Source organism: Microchirus variegatus (genome assembly GCF_963457635.1).
Source record: "Microchirus variegatus genome assembly, chromosome: 7".
Classification (NCBI taxonomy): domain Eukaryota; kingdom Metazoa; phylum Chordata; class Actinopteri; order Pleuronectiformes; family Soleidae; genus Microchirus; species Microchirus variegatus.
The window spans coordinates 3,980,322-4,006,321 of NC_139808.1; the positions used below are offsets into that span (position 1 = coordinate 3,980,322).

Sequence of the window (26,000 nt, forward strand, 5' to 3'; positions counted from 1 at the left end):
ATGTAACTAGCAGTTAGCATTTTCCAGTGCCATTATATTTTGTTCCACTAACCGTCGTCTTCTTTCAGATGGAACTGGCCACGGCAAAGAGCGACATGAACCGCCACCTGCACGAGTACATGGAGATGTGCAGCATGAAGCGAGGCCTGGACGTGCAGATGGAAACCTGCCGGCGGATGATTAAAGGCGGCAGGAACTCTCCTTCCATCAGCTCTGTGGCCAGCAGCGACTCAGGGAACACCGACGAGATCCAGGATGAGATTTCGGACAAGGACGCCGAGGCCGAAGCCTCCGTTAGTCCCCCCGTCTCCTCCTGACCACCGCTTGTTGTCGTCACTGTGGGGGTTAGATGTGTAAAGAGCGCCGCCCTGCGAGAGGAAAAACCAACGGAAATCTGGACCTGTTTGGCCGGATAAAGTTCTGACAGTCATGCTCACTCATGCAGGCCCAGAACTGGTGCTTTTACACTGTTTCTCTTTGGTGTGGGGACAAGCATCTGTGATTTACAAAGAGAAAAAGGGTGCATATAAGAGTCCAAGCTGTGCTTTTGTTTTTCCTCACTGCTGCCTCACTGGATTGTTGTCCAGAGCTTCACATAATTTTTGGGGAGGAAAAAAAAAAAAAAAAAAGGAAATTCTCAAATGTTTTAAACTGGCTGAGAAGTTTTTTCTACAAATTCTTACCCTATTAATGTCCTTTTTTTTCTAAAGGAATTGAAAATAGTACATATTGTGCTTCTTGTTCGGTGAACAATAAATACATTATTGACACATCAAAAAAACAACACATTCAGCTTTTAAATTTTCATATTCATTTCAATATTGCAGGAGGCGAGATTTGTGTTCAGTTTTTTTGTGTTATTTACGCACGTCCAGGTGGAGAAATTTACAGAAATGTCTTCTGCCAAGGAGGCGAAACAGAAGTTAGGGAGAAAGAAAACGGTGTCGTGGAGTTGTGCTTGTGTTTCTGAGGGAATTCTGCAGGGTTTGCCAAAGTGGACGGAGAAACGGAGCACAGCCTTTTTTGACGCATCAGTGCACTACTGAAGTTCTATGCAATTTAGCTGGCCTTACTTTCAGACTGGCTTTCACCCGCTCTTCAGTTAATGTCTAAAACCAGTACAGTTTGCCTTTTCAGAAAAGCAGGTGTTTTTTATATATCAGTTTGTGCTTTTGACAAAAATATATATAGTTTTGTTTGTTTTGTTTTTATTCTTAAGGACAGAAAGAGTTAAAACTGGAGCAGTGTCCCACCCTGAAAGGGCCTGATATTTACGACAGTGTTCGCTACTGAAATGAGCAGAGTGTTGCTCTGTCTCAGATGGAGTTAAAGCTGGGGTATGCAGGATTTTGTGTGTCTGTATGTGTGTGTGTGTGTTTGTGAGAGTGTTTGTCATTCAACAATAGTTCCATAACAACCTCTCAGCATAATAAAATCAAGCCATTTGATAGACTTCTACATCTCTTTTAGGCTCCATTTATAGCCATTTGCAAATTGACCAATCACAAGACAGTCCAGAATAAAAGGAGTGCTCCTAACGGCCCTTTTCCCGGCAGCCATTTTGAGCAGTCACATTAGGAGAGCGCAGGCCTCCACCTAGGCAGCTCAGCCCCCCGCAAAATAGTGATAACTTCAACGGATCACGCCAAAATATCACTTGTTCCTGGTCCCATTGCGGACATTTCCTGAAAATTTCATCCAAATCCGTGCTCGACTTTTCGAGTTATGTATGCTAACAGACCAACAGACAGACAAACAAACTCCGGCGAAAACATATATGCTGTAGGCCAATAAATAATCTTCCTAACACGTGTGTTTTTCCCCTTGCGAAAATACGTCAAAATTGCTTCTGCGCTGTGTTTTAACTGAGCAGATAACACGGCGTGGAAAAGTCGATGTTCCAGCATCAACAACTGCAGAAAGTAAACGCAGTAAAAAAATGTGTGCGACAGTATTAGTGTCATCATATCACCACCACAACATTTGTGTTATAACAACCTGGGACGACTACAATCCTGCTTACTGCAGCTTTAACTGGGAAAACATCGTCACCCCGTGTCGTCGACTTGTACACACGGGGACATTCGAGTCATCTTAAGGGTCTTAAATCCTTTTAAGCAAAAAACCAAAGGACATGATCATACTTTCTTATTGTATTTTGGAGAACAATTTATTTTATTTAGGAGTTATGATTATTTCCCCGCTCTCCTGCTGAGGACAGACAAGTAGCACATCCTGCTTGGTCTCGTTGTGAATCGTGGCTCCACAGAGCTGTAGGCATGTGTGTGATCATATACCCCAGAGGCCTTTTTGTTCATATTAGTCATTTGAAAGTCATTTGCAGCGATTCCACTGGATTAGCGTGGAAATTTGATAAGACGCATGGGGCACAGAAGCGATCTCTCTTTTCTTTTTCTTTTTTGAAATGTAATGTATGTATGTACAGTTTGCTGGGTCAAAGATGAAGCACGACTTCAATTTTGAAGATTTGCAGAAGCAGAATGGTCAAATTTTGTTATTTCTGCATGTTCATGTGGAGTAAAAGGAGCAGTGGGTCTTTTTTTAAATTAACTTTTTCTTCTTCTTTTTTTAAAAACCTTAATAGCTGCAAAGCCAACTGTGTGCTACATTTTTAATGTCCATCCTAATCATTGGTTAATTTGTGGGAGGAAATGTATTTTTCCCCTCTATTTTGAATCCCTCTATGTTAACCAAAAACTGTGTTCATGTTGCCATGTTGTGCTTTTATTACATTTCCAGAATTAGGAATCTTATTTTGGTAATTTATTAGATTATGCATAATAAAAAATACTAACTTAACTGTATGTGACAACGGTGGGGAAACAGTGGGTAAAAGTAACCTGTAGTTTCAATGGAGTTTCAGGTTCTATCTATAAACACATTATTTATTCATCGTAATTTCCAAAAATACAGCAGGTCTACGCCGTCTTCCACATGACCACCGCAGCCATCACACACTAACCAGCCAACCAAAGTGTGTACAGTAACATCACGACGACGATTTAAATCGAGCCGATTCTTACTAACTCTGGAAAAGTGTCGCATACTCAAGTCTCAGTATTCGTTTGCAGACTTTTTATGTGACGTGGAAAAACTACTGTACCGTTTTTCTCAGAATCAGAATTTATTGCATTCACTGTTCAGTATCTTTTCCCCAAACCCCACCACCATAACTTGAAGCAGGTTAAATAAATCCCCACTCACATTAGTGACATAACACTGCTGCGGTCCTCCTCGTTGAATGTAGCTTAATTGGAGGTATCCTCTAACTGAAGACCTTACAAGTAAACACTGAGCAAAAAAAAATGAATCAATAAAATAGCCGTTTAAATCCAGGGATATATGGTTTGTCGTTACTTAACGGAGATGTTGCTATGTTTTGCTTTACTAAACGGGTTCTTAACTGACCAACTTACAGTATGTGACCTAAAGTGTATGTAAATTAGGTCGTGGTGGATGTGAATGTTTCATACTAAAAAAAAGAGGGGGTTTTATACAAGTGGTTTTTATCAGTGCTGCACTGGGATCATAGGGTTGTGATAACTCTGTTAACATTATGGTTTTACATGTTCATTTGCATACCTGTTTGCCATCATCTTGCCCCTCCCTCCCCCGCCCCTCCACTTTTGATTCTATAAACATGTTTTTTTTTTTTTTTTTAACAAAGGTAACCCAACACTTGTGGCCATATTTGGGTACAAATCTACCGACGTTATCAGATTCTGGTCTTTGTGATTCATTTGCATCACGGGTACTGTAACATCCTGTTGGTTCATTTAAGTGGTCGTTTAATTTAATTTAATTTAATCGCTTTTATATATTTCCTTTATTTTTTTTGTTCAAACAATAGATACAATATATTCATGTGGGTCTGGGGCAGAAAATTATGAATGTACTCAATTGATATTGGAATAAAACGAAATAAAATGGTGGATTGGATAAAAAAAAAAGTCTCTCTTTATTTTTATTTTAATGTACTTTAGGTTTCAATGTATTGTTGTTTAACTTAAAGAGTGGAAGAAATGTATCCACAGTGCTTTTTGTCCTCATTGGGTAATGTAATCTGCAATCTATATAGTTCATGTTAGTGTAAAATGTAATCTACATCATATCATATAGGTTTTATGGAAGCTTGGACAAAGTCGAACATTTCATTTAAAGGGACAATCAATTATATTACTTTAAGTTCAATTTATGCGTCATACGTTTGTGAAAACTGTTGCATCATGACAATACACTCTTAGAAATAAGGGTTCCAAAAGGGTCCTTCTACAAGGGCTGAGGTTCTACCTGGAACCATTTGCTTCTGAAAAACCCTTTCCCGAAGAAAGGTTTTTTTTCAAGGGTTCTTGAAAAAAAACCTATAAGGACCAGCCGAATAACCTTATATGGTTCTACTTAGCACTTTTATTTCTAGCAGTGTATTATGGAAGATAATGAGGGCCACATGTAAAACAAACAAAAAAATAATAATATTAAAGTCCGAATTACGAGGGGGAAAATAAAGAAAAAAAAAGACAACGGCATGAATTCTGACTTGAATGTAGAATTCTGAGAAAAAAGTCTGAATTCTGAGATTAAAGTCATAATTCTTACTTTAATCTCAGAATTCTGACGTTTTTCGGGTCACGTAAAAAAAAAGATTAAAGAAAGAAAAAAAAAAAAACAGCATGAACACGGACTAATCTCAATTCTGAGAGAAAAAGTATTTTTTTTTTTGTGGCCCTAATACTCTTCCGTAGAATAGTTAGAATAGTCGCTTTGTTATTAAATTTATTGCCAGTTCTCACTGAACAACTGGACACTGAATCCCTCTCATGCACTTATTCATTAAAAGTGGGCTGTTGCCCTCTAGTGGGCTTTGAAAGTACTGCAGGCATGCACCTCAACATATGACAACAAAGCAAAAAATTCACAAAAAAAACCAATTGAAAATAATTTGATAATTGATGAAATAGATCATTTTCCAGCATTTATTGACAATTACTAGAAACATTAAAAAAATACACATAAATGATCATGTTGACATGCATTTAAAGATGATCTTCCCAGACTGAATAGAGAATAGACTCTTATGTAAAACTATTTAAATAATTAAAACCTCAAATGTGTTCAAAAATGGTTCAGATCAAGTCATACAAGGGGTACATTTGTCATTTTCACGTGGAAAGTCTTAACTATTGCTCACATCTCCAGAAAGATTATTCTTTTGGCCACCGCCGTCTCACCGTATTTCTCCAGCAGCTGCTGGCGAACGACGGGATCGGCGGAGAGCAGCAGATCGTCATCGCAGCGATTCCAACATGGTCCGGGAAGGATGGAGGGATCCATGAGTAACTCCAGCGCGGCAGAGAAGTCTCCACTCGTCTTCAACAGTGCTTTGGTCACACTCTCTATATCCTAGAAGACAAACGGTAGAGATTGGAAACGACTAAACAGTAAAAGAGGGTGTTTTTAAAGGGAAATCAATTGTTTCTTTAATTTCTTCTTTCCTGTATGAACCTGTTTCACAATGTAAATGCACAGTATGTGATTTCTCTCAAGAAAAAACAATAAGAATCTATTTGCACGGTTGCCACTCACCTCATGAGTGTGGTTCATCAGCGCTTTGATTCGTTGCACATCCTCGTCTAACTGGACCTGAGTCAGAGAGGGCACAGTGTCTTTGTGCACTCGTTGCTGTGGCTTGGACAGACCTGTGGTCCCGTCGCCGATAAGCGACTGAGAATCTTCTTGCTGAGATTCACTGTCAAATATGAAAAGGTGAGCCCTGGACCTTTGAACAAAAGCGTCACTAACTGCAGGACCAGCGGCTACAGACTCAGGACGGCTCGTCTCTGGTACACAGTCACTGCTGAGAGTCTGAGCCTGAAGGCTGGGTTCAGGTTGAGGGTTGGACTGTGTAAAGGCCTGGTTCACAGCAGTGTCTGAAGACCGTGAGGGTGGGTTTATTGCTGAGGACTGTGCCGCCACTACTACTTCTGCTGGGTTTTGGACATCTTGAGATTCATCATCAGAATTCTGTAGAACAACAACATGAAAATATTAATCTAAGGATCAACTTATAGCAGTGCTGTATGATACTAATAATATTCTTTCACCTGATTTTTAGTTTGGGACCTTAACCCTTTACAAGGCACTCATTGAAATACTTGGAAAGGAAACACTTCAACCCAATCAAGGTCAATGAAGGTACCATGTAAGGTTCTTTAAGAACATGTATGAGAATATACAAGATAAACAAAAATACAGTGAAGGGAGCATTATTTTAGAACGTTCTAGAACATTTTAGAACATTGTTGTCCCGATCCTGGTCCTCAGGGACGTCATGTTGCATGTTTTAGATCTTACCCTGCTCCAACACCTGATTGATTTCATCAACTTACCATCATTAGTCTTTGAGATGTTACTGTAGATGGAGGAGAAGTCTTGAGCCGTATGACTGTACCTTTAGCCGTCCAGAACGGCACTGGTTTTCAAGGGTCGCAGGCCTCCGCTGATTTTAAATTTCACGGTGACACTTAAGCAAGATCTCTGCCGATTGGCTGGGTGAAATCCACGCGTTTCTAAGATCTCGTGGTAACGCGTCGTGACATGTTGTAACGTGTTGTGACGCAGTTTCGGATGTCTTCGGAAAGTTAGCAAATATAGCTCTTTGCCCGGTCAAGGGTTTACGAAACACAGAACAATAACAACCAGAGGAGCAACCAATGATAAACTCATGATTGAGTTATCCTTTTCTTAATAAGTGATTAGATATTTGGCCTATAATGTCAGAATGTCAGACAAATGTTGAAACTGTCCATATGCATTTCCCAAACATCAAATCTCTTGTTTCTTGGAACCAGTGACTTTCTTTGCAATGCAATTAGCTCCTTAAGAGATTAGGAAAAGTGTTGTGAAGAGAAATGCTACCTCACTGTCATCCTCAAACTCCTTTGTAGCCAACTCCAGAATCCCCAACTTCCTCTTCTCTGTTTTCTTCTGTGGCAGTGGCTCTTCCTCTGAAAAATAGTAATAACAAAGAGAGAAGAAGTGATTGTGCATTCTGCTTCACTGAATATGTTTTTTTTACAATTTATTCTTCTTTAGAATGAGTCAGTGGAGATCAATAACAAACCGAGTTGTTGTTTTTCAGACACAGCAGCTTCTACGGTCTCTCCTTTGTGACTCTCTGCTTCTCCTGTCACACTCTTTCCTCTGGCTCTCTTAGAAGGCGGAGAGTCTAATGATGATTGTTTATGAACAGCAGGCTTCACGGGCGATTCCTTTATCTTTACAGGCTGAGGGGACGACGATGGTTTCTCAGAGGAAGATCTGAGTTTTTTGCCAATAGGTTCATGTTGTGGTGACGACTTAAATTCAAGCTGCCTACGGGACACTCTGCGCTGTTCAGGGGGGGTCCCCTGCTTCTCTTTACGCTTTTCTGAGCTAACAGTATGAGGCGACTGTTCTTTTTGTGGAGAGATGGTTGTGTCAGTTTCAGCTGTAGTGGGGTCAGCGTCCGTCTGTGGATTCAAACACGGCTCGTCGGGCAGGTGGGCGAGGTTCGACGTTTCAGCGTCTGCATTTTCTGGGTCTGTGCTTTCGGTTGCTGTGGTCTGGACATCCATCTGCAGAAAACGCCACACACATGTTCTGCTCAGTACACAATTCAACCTCAAACAAAACATCAATGACAGACAAATCGTTTATGTGTGACGTTCGTCAGAAACCTGTGTTAAGTCTGTGTGAGGAGCGTCTGCTGCTGGTGAATGTGTCTGAGGAGGAGCAGCATTTTCACTGCAGGGCTTTGGAACATCTGCGTCTTCATTGTCCTCCTCCTACACAAACAGACGAGAAGCTTCAGACTACATGTCAATAGTGTTGGAAGATTCGGAATATGGTTTTATAATTATCATATTAATACAATTAAAATGACAAATATGAGCTAAAATACTGAGACAACCTGGATAAAACTGCAAATAAATGCATGACATGAAGTTGAACACTCAGACCATCATTGTTCAAATCGTATTATTTGGCTTAGTTTGATGTCACTGAAATAATTTATTCACACGATTGTAGCCATAAAAGGACAGACAGACACCAAATAAGCAATTTATGTCCAGCACAAATAATTATTAACACCTTGAACTTCTCAAACACTGATTTACTGATATCTGCACATGTTAAGTACACCCTAAAAGAAACGTGTTTTATTCAGAAACACGAGGACAAAATACCTGACAAAACCTTCCGTTACAGAAAATTACCTCGGTCTCATCCTCCGTTGTTTTCGCCTCCTCGGCCTCCGACGGTTTCTTTGCCAGTCGCATCCGATAGCGACTTTTCATCGACTGCCAGCCGTGAACCGTCACGCGTTTCTTCTCCATCTCCTGCCAAAGCTTGTTTCCCCCGGTGTCGGCCTTGCGCTTGCTGACGTACTTTAAAATGGCTGCATCCTCTTCAGGAGTGTAGGAAATCCGGCCTAATTGAAGAGGCAGGAGATTCAGTATTTAGAAAATCAAAAGGCAGAGTAAATCCTGACAAAAAAAGGGAGTGTTACAGTTGTCGATATTTTACCTCCTGTGAGTCCAGCAGATGCCTTTTTGCTGCTGTTGAGGCGAGTCGAGTGTCTCGGGACGTCTCCAGGACTTAACCTGTAGTCCTCTAGATTAAGTTGTTGATTCTTTTCGATGCAGTCCTGAATGTACATGGTGGACACATACCTGAAGAGAAAACAGTCAATAAACAGCTGCAATTCTGTGCTTTGGAAATGTATTTTAGTTTAACACCAAAAACATCTGAATTGATGGGGTTCATAGATGCTAATATACTATATTACATCACTGTGTTAGATCATACATGAATTCTGCCACTATGAAGGTTGAATAAACGTGTATATAGTAACTTTGTTGTTATTAACTGATTGATTTGGAGTCCTCATGTGTAAAACCTAACAACTCCAATAAATTAAATGTAACTGGTTGTCAAGGCGACATCCCAAGTGCAATACGGATAGTCCATGAGTGTTGGCTGCTCTTAGAAAAAGAGGGAAACAACATATTTCAAAGCAAGAAGGTGATCCAGGTATACCAAACACAACAGCAGCAACAAAAAATAAAGAAGGAATTACTAAAAAGACCTTTATTCTAATGGCTTAAAAGAAGCCAACATGTTTCCACCAATGGAAAGTAGTCACATATTATTAGATATGGAGGAAAAGAACAGAAAGAGAAAGGTAAAGAAAAAATTACGTGCAATAAAAACCCAATAAAACACTTTTGGTGTGGTGTCGCTAACAAACACAGCCTAAATTAAAAAAATATGACTGATACACACAAACCAATCCTCATTAAAGAAAAGTCTGGAAAAAAGTACAGCATCACATTTTTATAGTCTACCTTTAATCCACTGTATGTGTTGGGCTTGTACTCTTTCTAATCCCAGTCCAGCACTTACCAGTGAGCAGTAGTTTCAGGAATAGAGACTCGTTCCTCTGGGTCAATCAGCAGGATTGCTCCCGGCTGCTGGACGTTGCACAGCATCCCTCCTCCAGACGTGATGTGTGGCTGCAGCTGGCGTTTGACGTGACCCGGGCGCAGGTAGAAATGCATTGGTTTACCGTCAGTCGTGAAGAGATCTGCAGGGACTTCAGATTTGACCACATCCTGAGGTTTGGACGGCATCATTACAGCACACCTGGTGAAGGAGGAGACAGCATTTCAGACATATATTAATGTGCTGCTTTGTCAGTGCCAAAATTATATTCCAACCTCTCAAAAAACGGTGAGGATTTCAGTGTTTTTACAATTAAAAATAATAATAAACAAACCTCAAAATAAACCACAGAAAATAGCAAAAACCAAACCCAACAACAACCACTGATAATGGGGTAATTTGTACGGCCTATGTGCTAAGTACATTTTCTGTACTATTTATCTTAATAATTATATAATCTGAATAACACTATAAAAGTAAGCATTTACTTGTTACATCAAAGGTGTCAAACTGGTGTCCCCCTCAATCATTACATGTGACCCAGCACTTTGTATTATCTTGTTATAATGAAAACATGACCTCATCTTCCTTTAAACACAGTGAGGTGGAAGAATATAGACAGAATATAATACTAAATGTATTTTTCCATAAAGGGAATAAGACATTTGTTTGTAATTGTCTCATTATTAAATGTATAATCTTTGCAGTATGTATAAAATAACACACATATATGTATGAGCTTTAAGAGTTACTTCTCTGTTTTTGCATCACATAATATGTGTTTGGAATGACGTATCGTTCAGAATTATATGTTATTATTCTGAATGATACGTCATTCCATAGCAAAACAAGAACTTTTACTTTGAAATTCAGCGAAATATCACCATAATCTCTAGTCCTAGATTAGGTAGTCCGCGGTTGAGTTTGACACTCCTGTGTTCCATGGTATTTTAGCACATTTACTTAAAGATACAAAGACTCCGGACAGAATTCAAATATAAATGACCGTTAACAATAACAGCAGTGTGAACGTTAACACGCTCGCAGCTAGCCTGGACGACACCGTCAGTTTTAACGATTAAAGGCCGTGTTTTATCGTGAATAATATCTGCCTAATGACCTGTTGTTATGATAATTGCACGAATTGTTTCACATTAGACGGTGAAATTGAACGTTACCGTTGTGCTTTCCCGCCGCGACAGAAACCAAAACAAAGCCGACTTCCGTGATCTCTTCTTCGGCGCTTCTACAGTCACTGTCGCAACACCGCCCCCTTCTGTTTCGTATCTATATTGCAACATTACATTTTACACAGCGCTATTGCTGTCATTCTGTCTGTGCGGTTCACAGAAGTGTGCAGTTTTATCCATCTTTAAAGGAAAATATTACCTTTAAAAATATATATAATAATATTTTGATATTATATATAACTATAAATATATATTAATTTGAAAAGTTTATTTAGAACTTGTAAAAGAAACAGATTAACACAACGGACAAATACAGGCATAATAAGACAAATAAGCTGAAACAAATCCCTTATACATTAACATATTTTAATCAGCTTCATGATTGTGTACAGAGCTATATATATTTATTATAAGCATAATATACAATTAAAGGTGCGTTATGTAATAAATCTAAAGCAACTGGCCATAAAATCCTCCTAATATGTCACAGAGACTCAGGAATAATGTTCATATAACAAACTGAACTCACCAACAACAACAGAACAGACAAAATATTAGCATTAAAAAATATATTTTGCAGACTGCAAATCATGTTTATGTTTTGAAATCATGTTTTGGCGTCATGTGGCGCCACCTACCGCCGTCTACCAATCATTGCAGTCAGTAGAGTCTCAGCTGCCGAGCGACCACGGGTTGCCAGTTACGTCGGAAAAGGAAACCTAAAAGACCTCTGTGTTTTGAATTTGAATGTAATGTAATTGTTTTTGGCCACATTCTTACATATGGCACCTTTAAACTTTACTACCGCCATGTTCTTGTGAAGGTCAGGAGATCACGAGAAGGAATTGGGCCCGGTCCAGTCAACCCAGTCACCTTGTGCTGACACACTGACGACAGCTTCATTATTGGTCCTGGCATCCTGTGTTTCACTCCTGCGTCTCAACCAGCTGGAGCAATACGGCAGTTTGTTTGTGGACGATCACTAATAACAGTTGGGACGGAACGACTCCCACAGATTATAATCCATCACCGTCACCTGAACCTCTGCCCTGAAACATCCGTCGATGTTAATCTCCCCGAAAAGAGAACGTGTGAAAACATAACTCAGATTGGTGTGCTTTGTCAAGGACAGAGGAACATTTCTCCAGCTGTTGCAGGTGCAGTACATCTGTCGGCCGGCAGAGGGCGACACTGTACCGTTAAAGTCAACATCAGTGCTGTCTGTCAAACGATTACTATTCTATATATGTGATAAGAATGGATCAATCCTTTTTATTATAACTGAATTAAAGTGAGTTGTAATCAAATGTGTTTAAAAGTGTCGTGTGCAGCCGAACCCTAACCCTTGAATTTGAAAAAAAATAAAATAAAAATAAACCACAAGAATAAAACATGTTGACACAAAAGCATGATGAATCCTCGTGTCCTCATGTTGGGAAACACTTTCTGACTCCAGCGTTGTTTTTTCATCACGCTGTGATCAATGTGGGGGGAAAATAACAGCTCATTGTGAATGACTGTAAAACATCACCGAGCTGCAGCGTATACATTTGTTCTGTCGTGTCAAATTTATCCAATATTTTGTGTCTGCAAGTTTAGGAAAGTGTGTTTGAAATTGTCTGTAGAGACTGTTTTGTTTATCCCTTTAAGGTCCTACTCAACCATTTGGTCGAGCACACTTTAAGTCACTATATCTCATTGAAAAATGCATCAAGCTGAACTCACTAACACTGAATTAATGTGACTTGTTCTGAATGTTGTACTTTATGAATTATGCAAACCAGGTTTATTATGAACAGACATCTCAACCGTTTGGTAGAGGCCTGTATCTAAAGTACTGTAGGGTCTAATTAAAAAAAATAAAATAAAATAAAATAAAAAAATTATATATATATTGATTGTCGTTATTGTTATCATAAGTAAATAAAATACAATAATAAAATAATACAAAAATGATGCTTACCTGGTGCTTACCTTAAAGGGCTAAAGTACCTGAAAAGGATACTTGAGTAAAAGTACAAGTATCTTAACAGAAAATGATTTTAGTAGGACTTGAAGTCACTTTTTTATAATATAACTTAACCCTTTAAGGTACACACCAAGAACCCTTATTACCCTTAGAACCCTTATTTCCAAGAGTGCATGTGTGTCCTTGAGCAAGAGACTTAACCCCAAGTTGCAGCGAGTGAATGGGTGAAAACTGTCGTGTAAAACTGCTAGAAAAGTGCTTTAATGCTTAAATGGTCTGTATTTACCAACCTTCCTTTCTTCTGATTTTATGTGGAAGTAAGGAGTAACGTTAGGGGAAATGTAGAGGAGCAAAAAATTAAGTACAGATTTGTGACTTTTATACTTAAATACATTGACAAAGTATTTGTACTGTAACACAGAGAACACAAGAACCATGTTTTTATTCACATTCAATTTAACCTCAATTACATTTGGCAATACAACAGTTTTTTCTTGTTAATTTGACTGTTGTTGATATTAAAATGCAGTACTGTGGTTTGTCGCTCCGTCTAAAATTATTGACTGATAATGAAAGAACGATGTGCGGCGCGTTCACGTCGCTCACATGTCACTGCGGTAACTTTCCATTGTTGCATCAATTATAATAATAGTGATGATGATGATGACATTTCCAGGTGAATGACTGAGTCATCTTTGGTGGTTTAAACTTGTTCATTGTTTACATTCAGTTCATTTTTAACCCTTAGACCACAAAGCGTTTCAGCCACTTTTTTTTACCACAACTATGTTTAAACGTTTATACAGAGGTTATAAGAATGTGCAATATAGAAGTGTCTTATATACTTTTGTATCCTTTCATTTTCACCTGAGCAAAAAGTACTTTGACCCTTTAAGGTACTACTCCAACCATGTGGTCGACCACACTTTAAAGGTGAAGTAAGTAGTTTATAGTGCCATCTAGAGGAGAGGCTGAAATTTACAACAAAGAACTGCTCCTCTGCTCACCCCCTCCGTTCCCTGAGCGCTACGGTATCATCAGCCGGTCAAATGTCGTCCTCGTCGTCTCGTCGAGAGAGTGGAGGCGGGACTTCCGCTACAATTAAAGCAACGCTTGATTTGTTCTCTCGCGTTTGTCCTTACAGGCTCCGGTAGAAACATGGCGTCTCGCTGCTAACAGTGGCTATGCAACCACGGCCCGCGACCATGTTATTTTACATGACTTTTTGAAACACTACGAAAATGAAACAAAAACTATTATACAGCGACTAGACAATGCAGGAGCACATAATATGTATAAAAAAGTGGATTTTGGGTTATATAAACCCATAAATACTACACAGTGTCCCTTTAAGTCACTATATCTCATAGAAAAGTGCATCAAACTGAACTCACTAACACTAAATTAATGTCACTTGTTTTGAATGTTGTACTATTATATGAATTATGCAAACCAGGTTTATTATGAACAGACATCTCAACCGTTTGGTAGAGGCCTGTATCTAAAATACTGTAGGGTCTAATTAAAAAAGTAAAAAAAAAATATATATACATATATATTTTGATTGTCGTTATTGTTATCATAAGTAAATAAAATAAAATAATAACATAATACAAAATGCAAAGAAATAATTTCTCCTTTGCTTTTTTCGTGGTGCATACCTTAAAGGGCTAACCCTGGATCTATGTCACAGGTGCACACATGGTCATTTTGCCGCCTCCTTATATGGACATCCTGGGGGTGGTGTGTCTTTATAGGTCACATATTCAGGCTTTAAAATGTGTCTTTTTTTTATTTTCTTATATGTTGTCGAGAGTCAAATTTATGATTCATTTTATATCGCATTTTTAACAGCGACATAAAGTCGCAATAACTGTGCAGAAGTCACAAAAATAGGCCGTTTAATTAAGATTGTACAGTGTGTTCACCATCATGCCATCATAATACCACTGTGATGATCACATTTCATTGTGTTGCGTTCCAATTTTCCACTCAGGTGACGACTAATGAAGTGAATGAAGTGAGTGAATCACCTGGAAAACATTCTCCTGCTGCGCCCTGTCATTTGATATCAACAGACAATCTGTCGGTGGGCGGGAGGAAGCACACGATGTTTCAGTGTTTCACCTCGTGCCAGCTCTGCGTTTCGTAACAGAATATTTGTTAGTCTTATGTCACGTTTTCAAGTGGCATCATCAAATATGTTTTCTCTATCATTTGACTTCGTCGTCGTGTATATTATATCCTTTTATCACATTTTTTATTCAGATATATTGTGTTTTATACAGTATTATATCGCAGGTTGAGCTGAAATTAAAAAGAAATATACTATATACTGTCCATTATAGTAAGTATTATTTTGGTCACCTACGCTCTCTTTATATAGCTGAATTAAACCTATGTAGTTTTTAATCATTAAATGTGGAAAAACACAGGTCATTAAAGCTCACAAGAACATTTAGTACCTCACTCTAAATGAATCATTCCTGATGTAAACCGTAGATGATGATATTTCACAGAATTTCAAAATAAAAGTGTTTTGTTTGGTCATGGAATGATATATACGTCACAATAAAACATATATATATATGTATATATATATATACATATATATATAAGTCTCTTAATATCAAAAACAGAGAAATAAATGTAAAATTAAGTAAATACTAACATTGTTGACTGTAATTAAAACACCAAACTAGCTTATACATCATTTAAAGTGGAATGTAATACATTTAATAATCACATAATAATGTCTTCTTCTTCTCATAATAATAATAATTATTATTATTAATATTATTATTATTATTATTATTATTAATAATAATAATAATAATAACATTAATATTAATTATTATTTTATTAACACACACTGGCAGCTGTGTTTAAAGGAAGAAGAGGTCACGATATTAATTGTAATTGATTGTGGGGGCCACACGGGGGCCCACGGGCCACCACTTTTGACGCCTCTGCGTCTAACACCAGCAGGTGCATCATTTCAGACTTCAGTCCGCCGACTAATATTGACTCATGTCAAGTATCATCACACAGTGATGGGAGGAAAATTCCTCTCTGATAGTCAAACAAACAAAGGAGGGGTTTTTTTTTTTTAAATGAAGGAAAACAGAGCTTCCAACGAGTAAATCTTAAGACGCTATCTTTGGACGAGGCTCTGTGTGGACAGACAACAGCAGCAACATAAATAATAATAATAAAAAAAAAATAATAATAAATAAATAAATAAAAAGATCCTTTCTGAGAATGATTTGGCAGATTGGCGGAGGAATCTTGGCAGAGCGCGGTCAGCAGAGACCGGCCTTAACAAAGTGAGGATACGCTGACTCGACATAAAGAACACATTTAATCACCATCATCATCATCATCATCAGCAGCAGCAGTCGTCGTCCAACAGGACGTCAGAAAACCCCCCAACGCAAGCTGCCAATTCAAAGGCTTATTTTTAGGGGTCGAACGTCTCCTCGACTCTTTCTCACGTTCCTCTCAGTGATTCTCTCAGCACTGACACTGACACACGTCTTCCTATTATTCCTGACCACATCTTCACAATCACATCATTTGTAATTAAGGTGCCGTGATGCTGGAAGCCCCAAATGGCTCCTGGCACTAATTTTGTGCGAGGGAACCTATTGTTATGCTTCAGATTAGTATTATTTTACCACGTCATTTGTGAGGGGATTAACGTGCATTAAAAAAAACTCTTTGCACAGAGGTCACGTTTGGCGAAAATAGGATATTGGCTTTGAGGAATGGAAGTCGAGTTTGTGAAACCTGAGTGCCAACTGCTTATCGTTCTGAGCGGCTCTGGAAGTTTAAGCTCGCCAAAATAGAGCCAGAATAAACAAACATCCTGGTTATAATTTAATACAAACTCATTCTGTCACCTAAACACTTACTATGACCCCTAACGTGAAGAACTGTCCAGGTGCTTTGTCATAAACAGGAAACACAAACGTGTGTCTGTGGATGTTTGATTTAAAGGTGCCATATGTAAGATTGTGGCCAAAAACAGTTACTACACTCAAATTCAAAATACAGAAGTCTTTTAGGTTTCGTTTTTTCCACCATTGCAGCTCAGACGTAACTGGCAACCCGTGGTCGCTCGGCAGCAGAGACTCTACTGACTGCAATGATTGGTAGACGGCGGTAGGTGGCGCCGCATGACGCCAAAACATGATTTCAAAACATAAACATGATTTGCAGTCTGCAAAATATTTTTTTTTTATGCAAATATTTTGTCTGTACTGTTGTTGTTGGTGAGTTCAGTTTGTTATATGAACATTATTCCTGAGTCTCTGTGACATATTAGGAGGATTTTATGTCACAGTTGCTTTAGATTTATGACATAATGCACCTTTAAGCTTCCTCTCGTCTACATGACAAGACATTTAGTCATTTGACAGATGCTTTTATCCAAAGTGAATTCATCCCTCAGTCCAAAGACATGCAGATTTTGTGATTAGGCAAATCAGACACTCTAATTTGACCATAAACTACCGTTCAAAAGTTTGGGGTCATTTAGAAATGTCCTTATTTTTGAAGGAAAATCACTTTTTGTCAATGAATATAACATTAAATGAATCAGAAATACACTCTATACATTGTTAATGTGGTAAACGACTATTCTAGCTGCAAACGTCTGTTTTTTTGGTGGAATATGTACATAGGTGTATAGAGACTCATTTCCAGTGTTCTAATGGTACATTGTGTTTGCTAATAGCGTTAGAAGGCTATTGGATGATTAGAAAACCCTTGAAAACCCTTGTGCAATGATGTTAGCACAGATGAAAACAGTTTTGCTGGTTCTAGAAATCACTATTTCTAATCTTGTCAGTGTCTTGACTATATTTTCTATTCATTTTGCAACTCTTTTGATGAATAAAAGTGTGACTTTTAATGGAAAACATTAAAAAAAATTGTATAGGTGACCCCAGACTTTTGAACAGTAGTGTAGGTGTGAGAGTGAATGGTTGTTTGACTCTACAATCGACATTTCCAGGTTGTACTGCGCCCTATGTCAGCTGAGATTGGCACAGCAACCCCCTGAGGCGACCCTCATGTGGAGGATAAAGCCGGTAGAAGATGGATGGATTTCAGTGTTTCAATATCCAATATTAATAGAAAACATTCATCGAAACAATGAAATCAGAGAGCGCTAAGTTAGTCCAAGAAGGAAAAGTGCAGGAGTAGAGAGCGGTAAGTGGTGTTTTAGTGAGAAGACTCGAAAGAAACGAGTCTTCCAAGAGTTTCTTGAAGCTACAGAGAGAGAATTAGGAAACACCATGACCTCAACGATCACTGAGATTTATAAATATATAAATATAAAAGAGGAACGTTTAAAGCCAAAAATTGCAAGCTTGCACTTTTTTAAGACGGTCTTGTGATATGATGCAATAGGACGACTGTGTGTGCCATAAGCTGAGGTGACCTGATTTATGGCCGAGTGGAGGTGTGATGTCATCCTCACACACACACACACACACACACACACACACACACACACACACACACACACACTGACCTTTTATGTTGCACACTATCCTCCACTCTATGCTGTGATTTTACAAGTTTTTTCTGTAAATTGATCCGTAGAGAAAAAGGAAAGAAAGGTTAAAGTCTAAAAAAAAAACAACAACCCTGATCTAAATCTGTATGCACAGATTTGAGTCTCCAGGTTCAGTTCAACAGAGTTCATATTTTGCAATGACGTTCTCAGTGTGTGTGTGTGTGTGTGTGTGTGTGTGTGTGTGTAATGGCCATAAAAGAGACTTCCAGCAGCTTGACTCACTGCTGTGCTTTCAAGAAAAGACGTCGCTACCTGGAACTGGAACACGTTGCGAGAACATACTCGCGTCACATCGCTGCAAGCAAGGCAGAGACTTCGGATAAAAAGTTAGAAAATATTTTATTTACAACAAATCGTCCTCTGAGCTGCATTAAACCAATCCCTTTGTTTTCCCCTCCCCCCCAAAAAAGAAACAAACAAACACATAAAATTGATCCGACAATAGTTACACTTTTTTTTAACGTAAATACAATACAATTCCATCATAGAAATCACGACTCACTTTTATACAATTTAAAACAAAACAACTAAAGCCGAGTTTGGCAAATCTGTGTGAAAACAACACGAGTGAGCAGATATTATACAGTATATGTGTATAATAGAAGGCAAACGTCCAATCTGTAAGGCATAAATGCGGCTTAATATAGTCTTTTCATATTCATCGGTAACGTGGCCCTTCTTTTTTAAGTTTACACGTCACACTTTCTCACAGTTCACAGGCGTCTTTGGATAAAGCTGATTAAGAAGAGATAGCACCGTCAACAACAACAAAAATGTCTGTGCGTTGTCTGTTTGTCTGTCTGAAGCACACACACACACACACACACACACACACACACACATGTGCAGCCTATGACATGTGGATAAGATGCTCCTGCAGAACACATACCGTCCTGTGTGACACTAAATATTCACAGTTAATACTTTTCTCCCTTAAGGCACGTGGAGGGCAGTTCTGTGAGCGGAGCAGATGAGAAAGTGGTTGTGATTGGTGCACAGCTTATAAGACAAGTGCCTGAAGGCTCAGCGCTGGCTCAAATCACCGCAATCTATTCACATGTTGCCGTCTAGACAAGATCGAGTATATTCACATTCTGTCTTCCCGTTGATTTCTCTTCTCCTCTAGTTTTAGTCAGTCAACCCTTTATTTTTTTTTTTAACGTCTCAATTCATTTGTACATTCGTTCGACGTCTCCTGCTTCGTCCTCCCTCTGCAGACAAACAACCGTTCACGCTCATATTCGCACCTACAGTCCATTTAGAGCAGTGTTTCCCAACCCTGGTCCTCAGGGAACACTGCCCTGCCATGTTTTAGATGTTGCCCTGCTTCTTTTTTTTTTTTTCTACTTTTGTTTTAAAAAAAAATCTAAAATGTTATGTTTTAACTTTTGTCATTTAAAAAAAAATTGTTATAATGTTGAAAAAATGATTTCAAATTTTTTTTTTTTAATGTTTCAACTTTAGACACTTTTTTAAAAATGTAATGTTTCAACTTTTGACAATTTTTTTTTAAATGTAATGTTTCAACTTTTGACAATTTTTTTTAAATGTAATGTTTCAACTTTTGACAAAAAATTTTGAAATGTAATGTTTCAACTTTTGACAATTTTTTTTTTTTTGAAATGTAATGTTTCAAAAAGTAATGTGTTAAATAATGTTTGTCAAAAACGTAATGTTTCATCTGAATCAGGTGTTTTTGGAGCAGGGTAACATCTAAAACATGGCAGGGCAGTGTTCCCTGAGGACCAGGGTTGGGGAACCCTGATTTAGAGTGCCCAATTATTAACCTCGGGCATTGTTTTTGGACTGTGGAAGGAAACCGAAGTACCCAGAGAAAACACACACATGGATGGAAGAGAAGATATCTTGGTCTGACCGAGGGTTACAAACCCAGGTCCTTTTTTTTTTTTGCTCCAAGCAACAGTGCTCGCCACTACCTCACCATGTGCCCCCCCCCCCCCCCCCTCAATTCATAAAAACTTTTTTTGCTTTATTTTTTTTTTTTTAATATACTTGTGTCCTTTTTCTTTTCTAATACAAGTCCTTGATGATCTCCTGCAGCAGCGGGTGTAAGCACATGTCCACCTCGGTCTTCTTCAGCAGCTGGATGAAGTGGACGTGGTCCGTGACGATCTGACGCAGGTCGGTCATCTTCTGCAGCAGCTTGGCGAACAGCTGCAGCGAGTCCGGGTGGTTGAGCTTCAGCTGCAGCTCCAGCGAATGGAGCACGGTCTCCTGGAGCTGCTCGATGGGCTTCACGTTCAGGAGGCCCGGGCGGTCTGAGACGGGGTCACAGAGACGTTGTTAAGACACGGGACAAAAATAGACACGTATGAGGTCAACATTTCTATGAATGACGGAACAAACTCATCTGAACCTATTGCTATTTACAAAGCCTGGCTTATCTTTATTTCCAGCTACAATCTCAGTCATTTAAGTTAATAACTGACATAAATGTCAGATTTTTATCTTGATCTGATGCAAGGCCTGAATTTATCAAGTAGACGCACGCACACCGGCGATATTAGCCCAGACTTGTTCATCAATATCAGCGGGGGCGGCGGGGAGGAGGAGGAGGAGGTGGTGGTTGGTTTGTTCTTTTAAACCATTTGTTTAATTTACTATACAGTCAACAGACCATAAAGCCAACATTAATTTGATCTTACTACGCAGCGTAATCGCCGACTCATTCAACTTTTTTTTTTCTGCTGCACTTTCTGCCAAATAATCCGGCATGACTCGCAGCAAACTGATATATAGGTCAAGGCTGGTCAGAGATAGTGTGTATAAGGACGATATAGTGAATGGATAACTTTGATTTCTCACGGAAGCCACATTACGACACATTACATTACACACAGTGAGGGTCATCTGCTGCGTTTGTGCCTCTGCATCTCAGAGAAGTAAAGGGTTTAAAAAAAGAGATATATTATTTTTTACTCTTGTAAAAATGTTTTTTTTTTCCCTCAGTATTTCATTATGAAGCTGGGACCAAACTGGTAAATACTTAAAATTATATTAAGCCTCAAAATGACCAGAAAATGTCCTGTGAGTTAAGTGCATTTGCCCATTTTCCAGAATAACAATTTACTGCATGCTAAAATAGTGTATAAACAATCTAAAATGGAAGAAAAACACTGTAGTTGTACACAAACACCAGATTTTGGGGATAATCTACTCCCACATCTACACAGAATTCACTTTTGGCTGCAGAGAGCACTGCAGCTCAGCAAAGGTTGCACAATATGAGCCAGCATGTGTCTAATTTCTATAATCTGTACTAAATCGGACAGGAAAAGTTGTTCCACGTCACATTTATCTATTCTCCCCTTCTCCTCGTTTCTCCCTCACCTCCGCTGAGGATAATAACAGCCAGGAACAGCGCCATGTCGCTGTCGTCCAGCTCCAGCGTGTTGAACTTGACGGAAAACTCAAACTTTGGCTCCATCATTTGACAGAACGGTTTCCTGAGGCTCTTGAGGAACTCCCGCGTCATGAAGATCTGTCCGTAGGAGATGAGGGTGCCGTCTTTGTTCATCAGAGGAGCCATCATTATGATCAAGACTTCTATCACACCGTACTTCAGCAAAGTTACCTGGTGTAAAACAAGGATTTAGTCAGCGGTGATAGTTGGTGGTGTCACAGTAGGGGGAAAACACATCCATAAAAACAATTCGATTAGCAGCTTATCTTACCTGATCGTTCAGATCCAGCTCAGTGAATCCCGGGATACTCTTGGCGAACTCTGTCACTTCTCTCACCGCTTCGGCCGAGCGCGACTGACAGCTGTAGAAGAAACGTAGCTCCACGGCGTCCGTCGTCATCCCGTGTCCGCCGATGCCGGTCGTTTCCAAAAGGCCGCACTCTGACGCCATTTGAACCTCTGTGATGCCTGGAATACAGAGAGGCGTGCACGGAAATAAGACCAAAATATCTCGTGAAGACGAATCCAAAGGAAATTGAATTATAGTATTTTCTGAAGCGGTTATCCTGCAAATAAAATAGTGCCAAATCACAATATACATTATATCAAGGTAATGAACATAGACAACATCATCGAGAGCAGAGAAACCCAACAAGAGACAAGGAAAAAAAAACGAAATCTCAGACAGAACCAGACTCAAAGATGTGCAGCCATCTGCCTAGACAGGTTGGGGTGAAAGGAAAAATGAGGGGCAGAAATGGGTCAGAGAAAGGAAAAGAAGGGAGGTAGAGACAACAATATGCGTCAAGTTATAAGTTTAGACAAGACTGTTCTGAGTCAGCGATGATAGAACTATGTCTGACTAATGTCATATATACGAGCAGCAGCACAGATTGTTGATAAAAATCACACTGATATCAACTTTAATTACAGCATAATAGTAATAATAATAATAATAATAATGGTAATGATGTGATATGAAGGATGTCTTCATGACCTCCAGAATGTGTCTACTAACCTCCGTGTGCAGCTGTAAGAACAGAGGCCTGCTGTTGGTGCTGTTGGTGCTGTTGGTGCTGTTGGTGCTGTTGGTGCTGTTGGTGCTGTTGGTGCTGTTGGTGCTCCTGGATGGGAATCTGACTGCAATTAATAAACTGCTCTCCTTCCATTAGAGACTTCATGTCATGGATGACAAAAGGCTGGAGATGAAGAGGGAAAAAAAACACACAGAAGAAGTAACATTATTGGGAGTAAAAGCAGGTTGAATGTAAAGGTAAGTTACAGAGATAAGTGGTGTAAAAGCAAGCAGTGCACAATACATCATGCATCTAAAGGGCAAAGTAAATAAATCTTAGCAAAACCTGCTCTTAAAAAAACACTGGCAAAGACATGCAGTGGCTTGAAGGATATTATACACTTAAATATTCCCCTCACATAGTGGTCAAGTCAAGTTAAGTCAACTTAAGCATAGCAACATAAAAGGTATAAAACATAAAATCAATAACAATAGAAGCATAGAATCATAAAAAAAAACGACATAGAAGTGTCTGGTGTTGACTATTTTTTATCCTGAAGTGAAGGCCAAGGAGAAGAGGTGGGTCTTTAAGAGTGATTTAAAATTTAATTATCATGCATAACTCGTCTAAAAGCAGCCTGTTATTAGACCTCAGAGCTCGGGATGGAGCGTGAAGACGACTTTGGCAAATAACTATTACAAACCAAGACACACAAGGCATCGACTCATATCAAGGCCTCCACGTGATAAATAAAAAACAATGAAACATTCTGCGGTTTAAGTACACAACATACTGTAGGACTCCCTCAAACAAACAAGCTGATTCAGTGGTGTTTAGCTGCTATCGTGCTGATGGACAGTCATAACAATGTAGAGCAACCTTGAACTTGAGCCTCGATTTATCAGAGACAGAAGCGAGTGAAAATCTGAGGAAAAGAAACACTCAAGAGATGTTGCTCGTAAAAAAAAGAGTCTTTATATAGACACGCGTACTAAAAGACATAAATAGAACTCTAACTAAGTTTACCAAGTTTCTTTACAAACACCTCAAAGATTGGTTAGGATTTTTGAGTAACTCTAATATGGAAGCCATTATTAATGTTTTCATCAGAATGATGAAGAGCCACATTATTCTGTGACATATCGTTAGCCTAATAGCATAGTTGCCGAAGTCATATTTGAACATTTTCAGAAAAAAATAAATACAATTTTTTTTTGGCAAGCACATAGTAAAGTTAGGCAGATATCACAATTACCAAAAAAAAAGACTTTTATGCTATTAGGCTAACGATATGTAGCTCAATCACTGTAACCCAAGATGTGTTCTAACAGCCAGGAAATGTTTCTGTCATCCACTTTGTGCTGGAGCTAAACCTGCCTGAATCTCACCTGATTTATTATTATTATTATTATTATTATATTAATAGATAGAATCACGCGTATAAAAAGAACGCTCGAAGCCACAGTCGCGTACTAGCTAGCTAGCTTACTAGGGGGTCGTACCTATGTTTCCCCGGGTCCTATGTTCCCCGTTTTTACATAGGACAACATAGGACCCTTTTTTTGAAAAAGGGTAGGGTTAGGATTAGGGTTAGAGAAAGGGTCCCATGTTCCCCGGTCACATACAAAGCGGGGAACATAGGACCCGGGGAACATAGATACGGTCCCGCTTACTAGCTCTATGTTGCTGTAGCGCTTCCTCTTTGCCACCATTGGCGACGATATAATACAAATCATTTCCAGAGCACAGGAACATCCTTGGGAGCGACAAGAGGGTTATGTGGTTCTGATTAGCCTTTAATTAGCATTGTGTGGTTTCATTTGGCAACATTATATAAAGCAAACCCAAATCGTTTGACTGCTAAGATCTGAATAAAATGACGTGCCGCGGACTCAAACAACGCCACTCGACAGCTTACCACGTTGTCCCCGCTTTTCCCAGAGAGGATGGCTCTCGCCTTGGCCTTGGTGAGGGGGAAGTATTTCAGATAGGCCTCGTACAGATGCCGGGCCAGAGCCCTGAGATCGGCCGCCTCCGGGTGCATGTGCTCCATGTCGGACGAGAACTCGGCCAGCAGTTTCTCCTTCTCCGCTTGAGGCATTCGGCCAAAGCGAATCGCTGCGGGGAGGGAAGGAAAAAGAAGAAAACAAGAAACGGTCATTAGCGATACACAGATTTAGTGGTTTGGTGTTTGTGTGTTTTGTGAGTCCTCCAACAAATGATTGCTAAACCTTTCATTTCATTTATTTTTTTTAGAGTTTATATTACAACATTTGCTATTGCAGCAATTACACTCATTATCATACCTTAAATATAATAAAGGTCGACCACAATATCCAATATCTATATCAAACAAACAGCGTATTACTAATTAGTCAGGAGACTGTTCTAGAAAAAAATGATGTTAAAATATGGCACAATTCAGTCCACTTGGGTTGAAACTGTTGCTCAATAACTCTTTTTTTTTACCATGATTTATCTTATTATGGGTTAGCGTTAAGTAAGAGGATTTAGTAATAATTCTTTCATTTGCCCAGATGCCAATGACACATTAGATAAAATCCCTCTGCTGATTCTTTTTTTTTAATTTTTTTACGAGGTGTGTCTAATGACGCGATTACAAAATGTACCTCGCTTTGATCGAATGATGTCACGCTGCTGCTGCTGCTGCTGCTGCTTCAAAACCTGAAAAACTCTCTCGTAAATCACGCGTCGTCTCCTGCTAATTTCACCTCGTCGTCGTCGCGGACGATATATTCTACATGTGCTTCTACAAGTACACGTGCAGACAAAGGAGCTACGTGACTTTGCCGTATTTATTCATACTTGAATTTTAAGTTTTTTTCCGTATCCTTAGAATAAAAAAACTTTCTGGCACGAGAAGACCACTGTAGTTCCCAGAAGTGCAAAGGAAGGTCGTCTTACACATGAGACCTTTAAGTTATTGATTTAACCCATTTAACTTAAGCTGTAATCCTAAAAAATAGGTCAAAATAACACTTAAAATAAATCATAATAATAATAATAAAACTTTATTTGTATGGCACCTTTGCAGAAAAGAAGAAGAAAACGCAACACAGAGTGGAAAAGTCGAAGAGTAAAAACCCTGTTTTAACTTTGAAATAAAACAAAAGATCCAAATAAATCAGTAAAAATACAACACGGGGTGGAATAAAACATGAAAAGGCTCAAGTCAAGAGGTTAAAAACCCTGTTTTGGCAAAAATACAGTAACAATGCAAATAAAACACAACACAATTATGAAACAATAATAGTTATAATATTGTATACAATACACAAATTCCACAATATAT

At 38.9% G+C, this 26,000-nt stretch overlaps 3 protein-coding genes across 4 annotated transcripts in view; 1 reads left to right on the top strand and 2 right to left on the bottom strand.

The window, feature by feature from the left end:
• Positions 1 to 3,692, top strand: part of iffo2b (intermediate filament family orphan 2b) — a 36,082-nt gene extending 32,390 nt beyond the window's left edge. For both annotated transcript variants that reach the window (XM_083892868.1, XM_083892869.1), the window contains exon 8: positions 69 to 3,692. In XM_083892868.1, the coding sequence (XP_083748994.1) occupies positions 69 to 317 (249 nt within the window). In that variant the 3' untranslated portion in view covers positions 318 to 3,692. The remainder of the gene's footprint in view (positions 1 to 68) is intronic.
• Positions 3,693 to 5,205: 1,513 nt separating this feature from the next.
• terf2ip (telomeric repeat binding factor 2, interacting protein) lies at positions 5,206 to 10,733 on the bottom strand (the record flags this gene model as incomplete). Its single annotated transcript, XM_083892600.1, has 9 exons — positions 10,683 to 10,733; positions 9,466 to 9,705; positions 8,587 to 8,732; positions 8,277 to 8,491; positions 7,737 to 7,844; positions 7,142 to 7,634; positions 6,937 to 7,025; positions 5,605 to 6,042; positions 5,206 to 5,421 (listed from the first exon to the last, which is right to left on the bottom strand). Exons 2-9 carry the CDS (start codon positions 9,693 to 9,695, stop codon positions 5,206 to 5,208), a joined length of 1,935 nt encoding a protein of 644 aa, XP_083748726.1. The 5' UTR covers positions 9,696 to 9,705; positions 10,683 to 10,733.
• Positions 10,734 to 20,278: 9,545 nt separating this feature from the next.
• The window catches only part of pparg (peroxisome proliferator-activated receptor gamma), a gene marked incomplete at both ends in the record, with an annotated part of 37,353 nt that continues 31,631 nt past the window's right edge, over positions 20,279 to 26,000 (bottom strand). The window contains 5 exons of the mRNA XM_083892712.1: positions 20,279 to 20,526; positions 21,599 to 21,842; positions 21,943 to 22,139; positions 22,690 to 22,870; positions 24,606 to 24,805. Of these exons, the coding sequence (XP_083748838.1) occupies positions 20,279 to 20,526; positions 21,599 to 21,842; positions 21,943 to 22,139; positions 22,690 to 22,870; positions 24,606 to 24,805 (1,070 nt within the window). The remainder of the gene's footprint in view (positions 20,527 to 21,598; positions 21,843 to 21,942; positions 22,140 to 22,689; positions 22,871 to 24,605; positions 24,806 to 26,000) is intronic.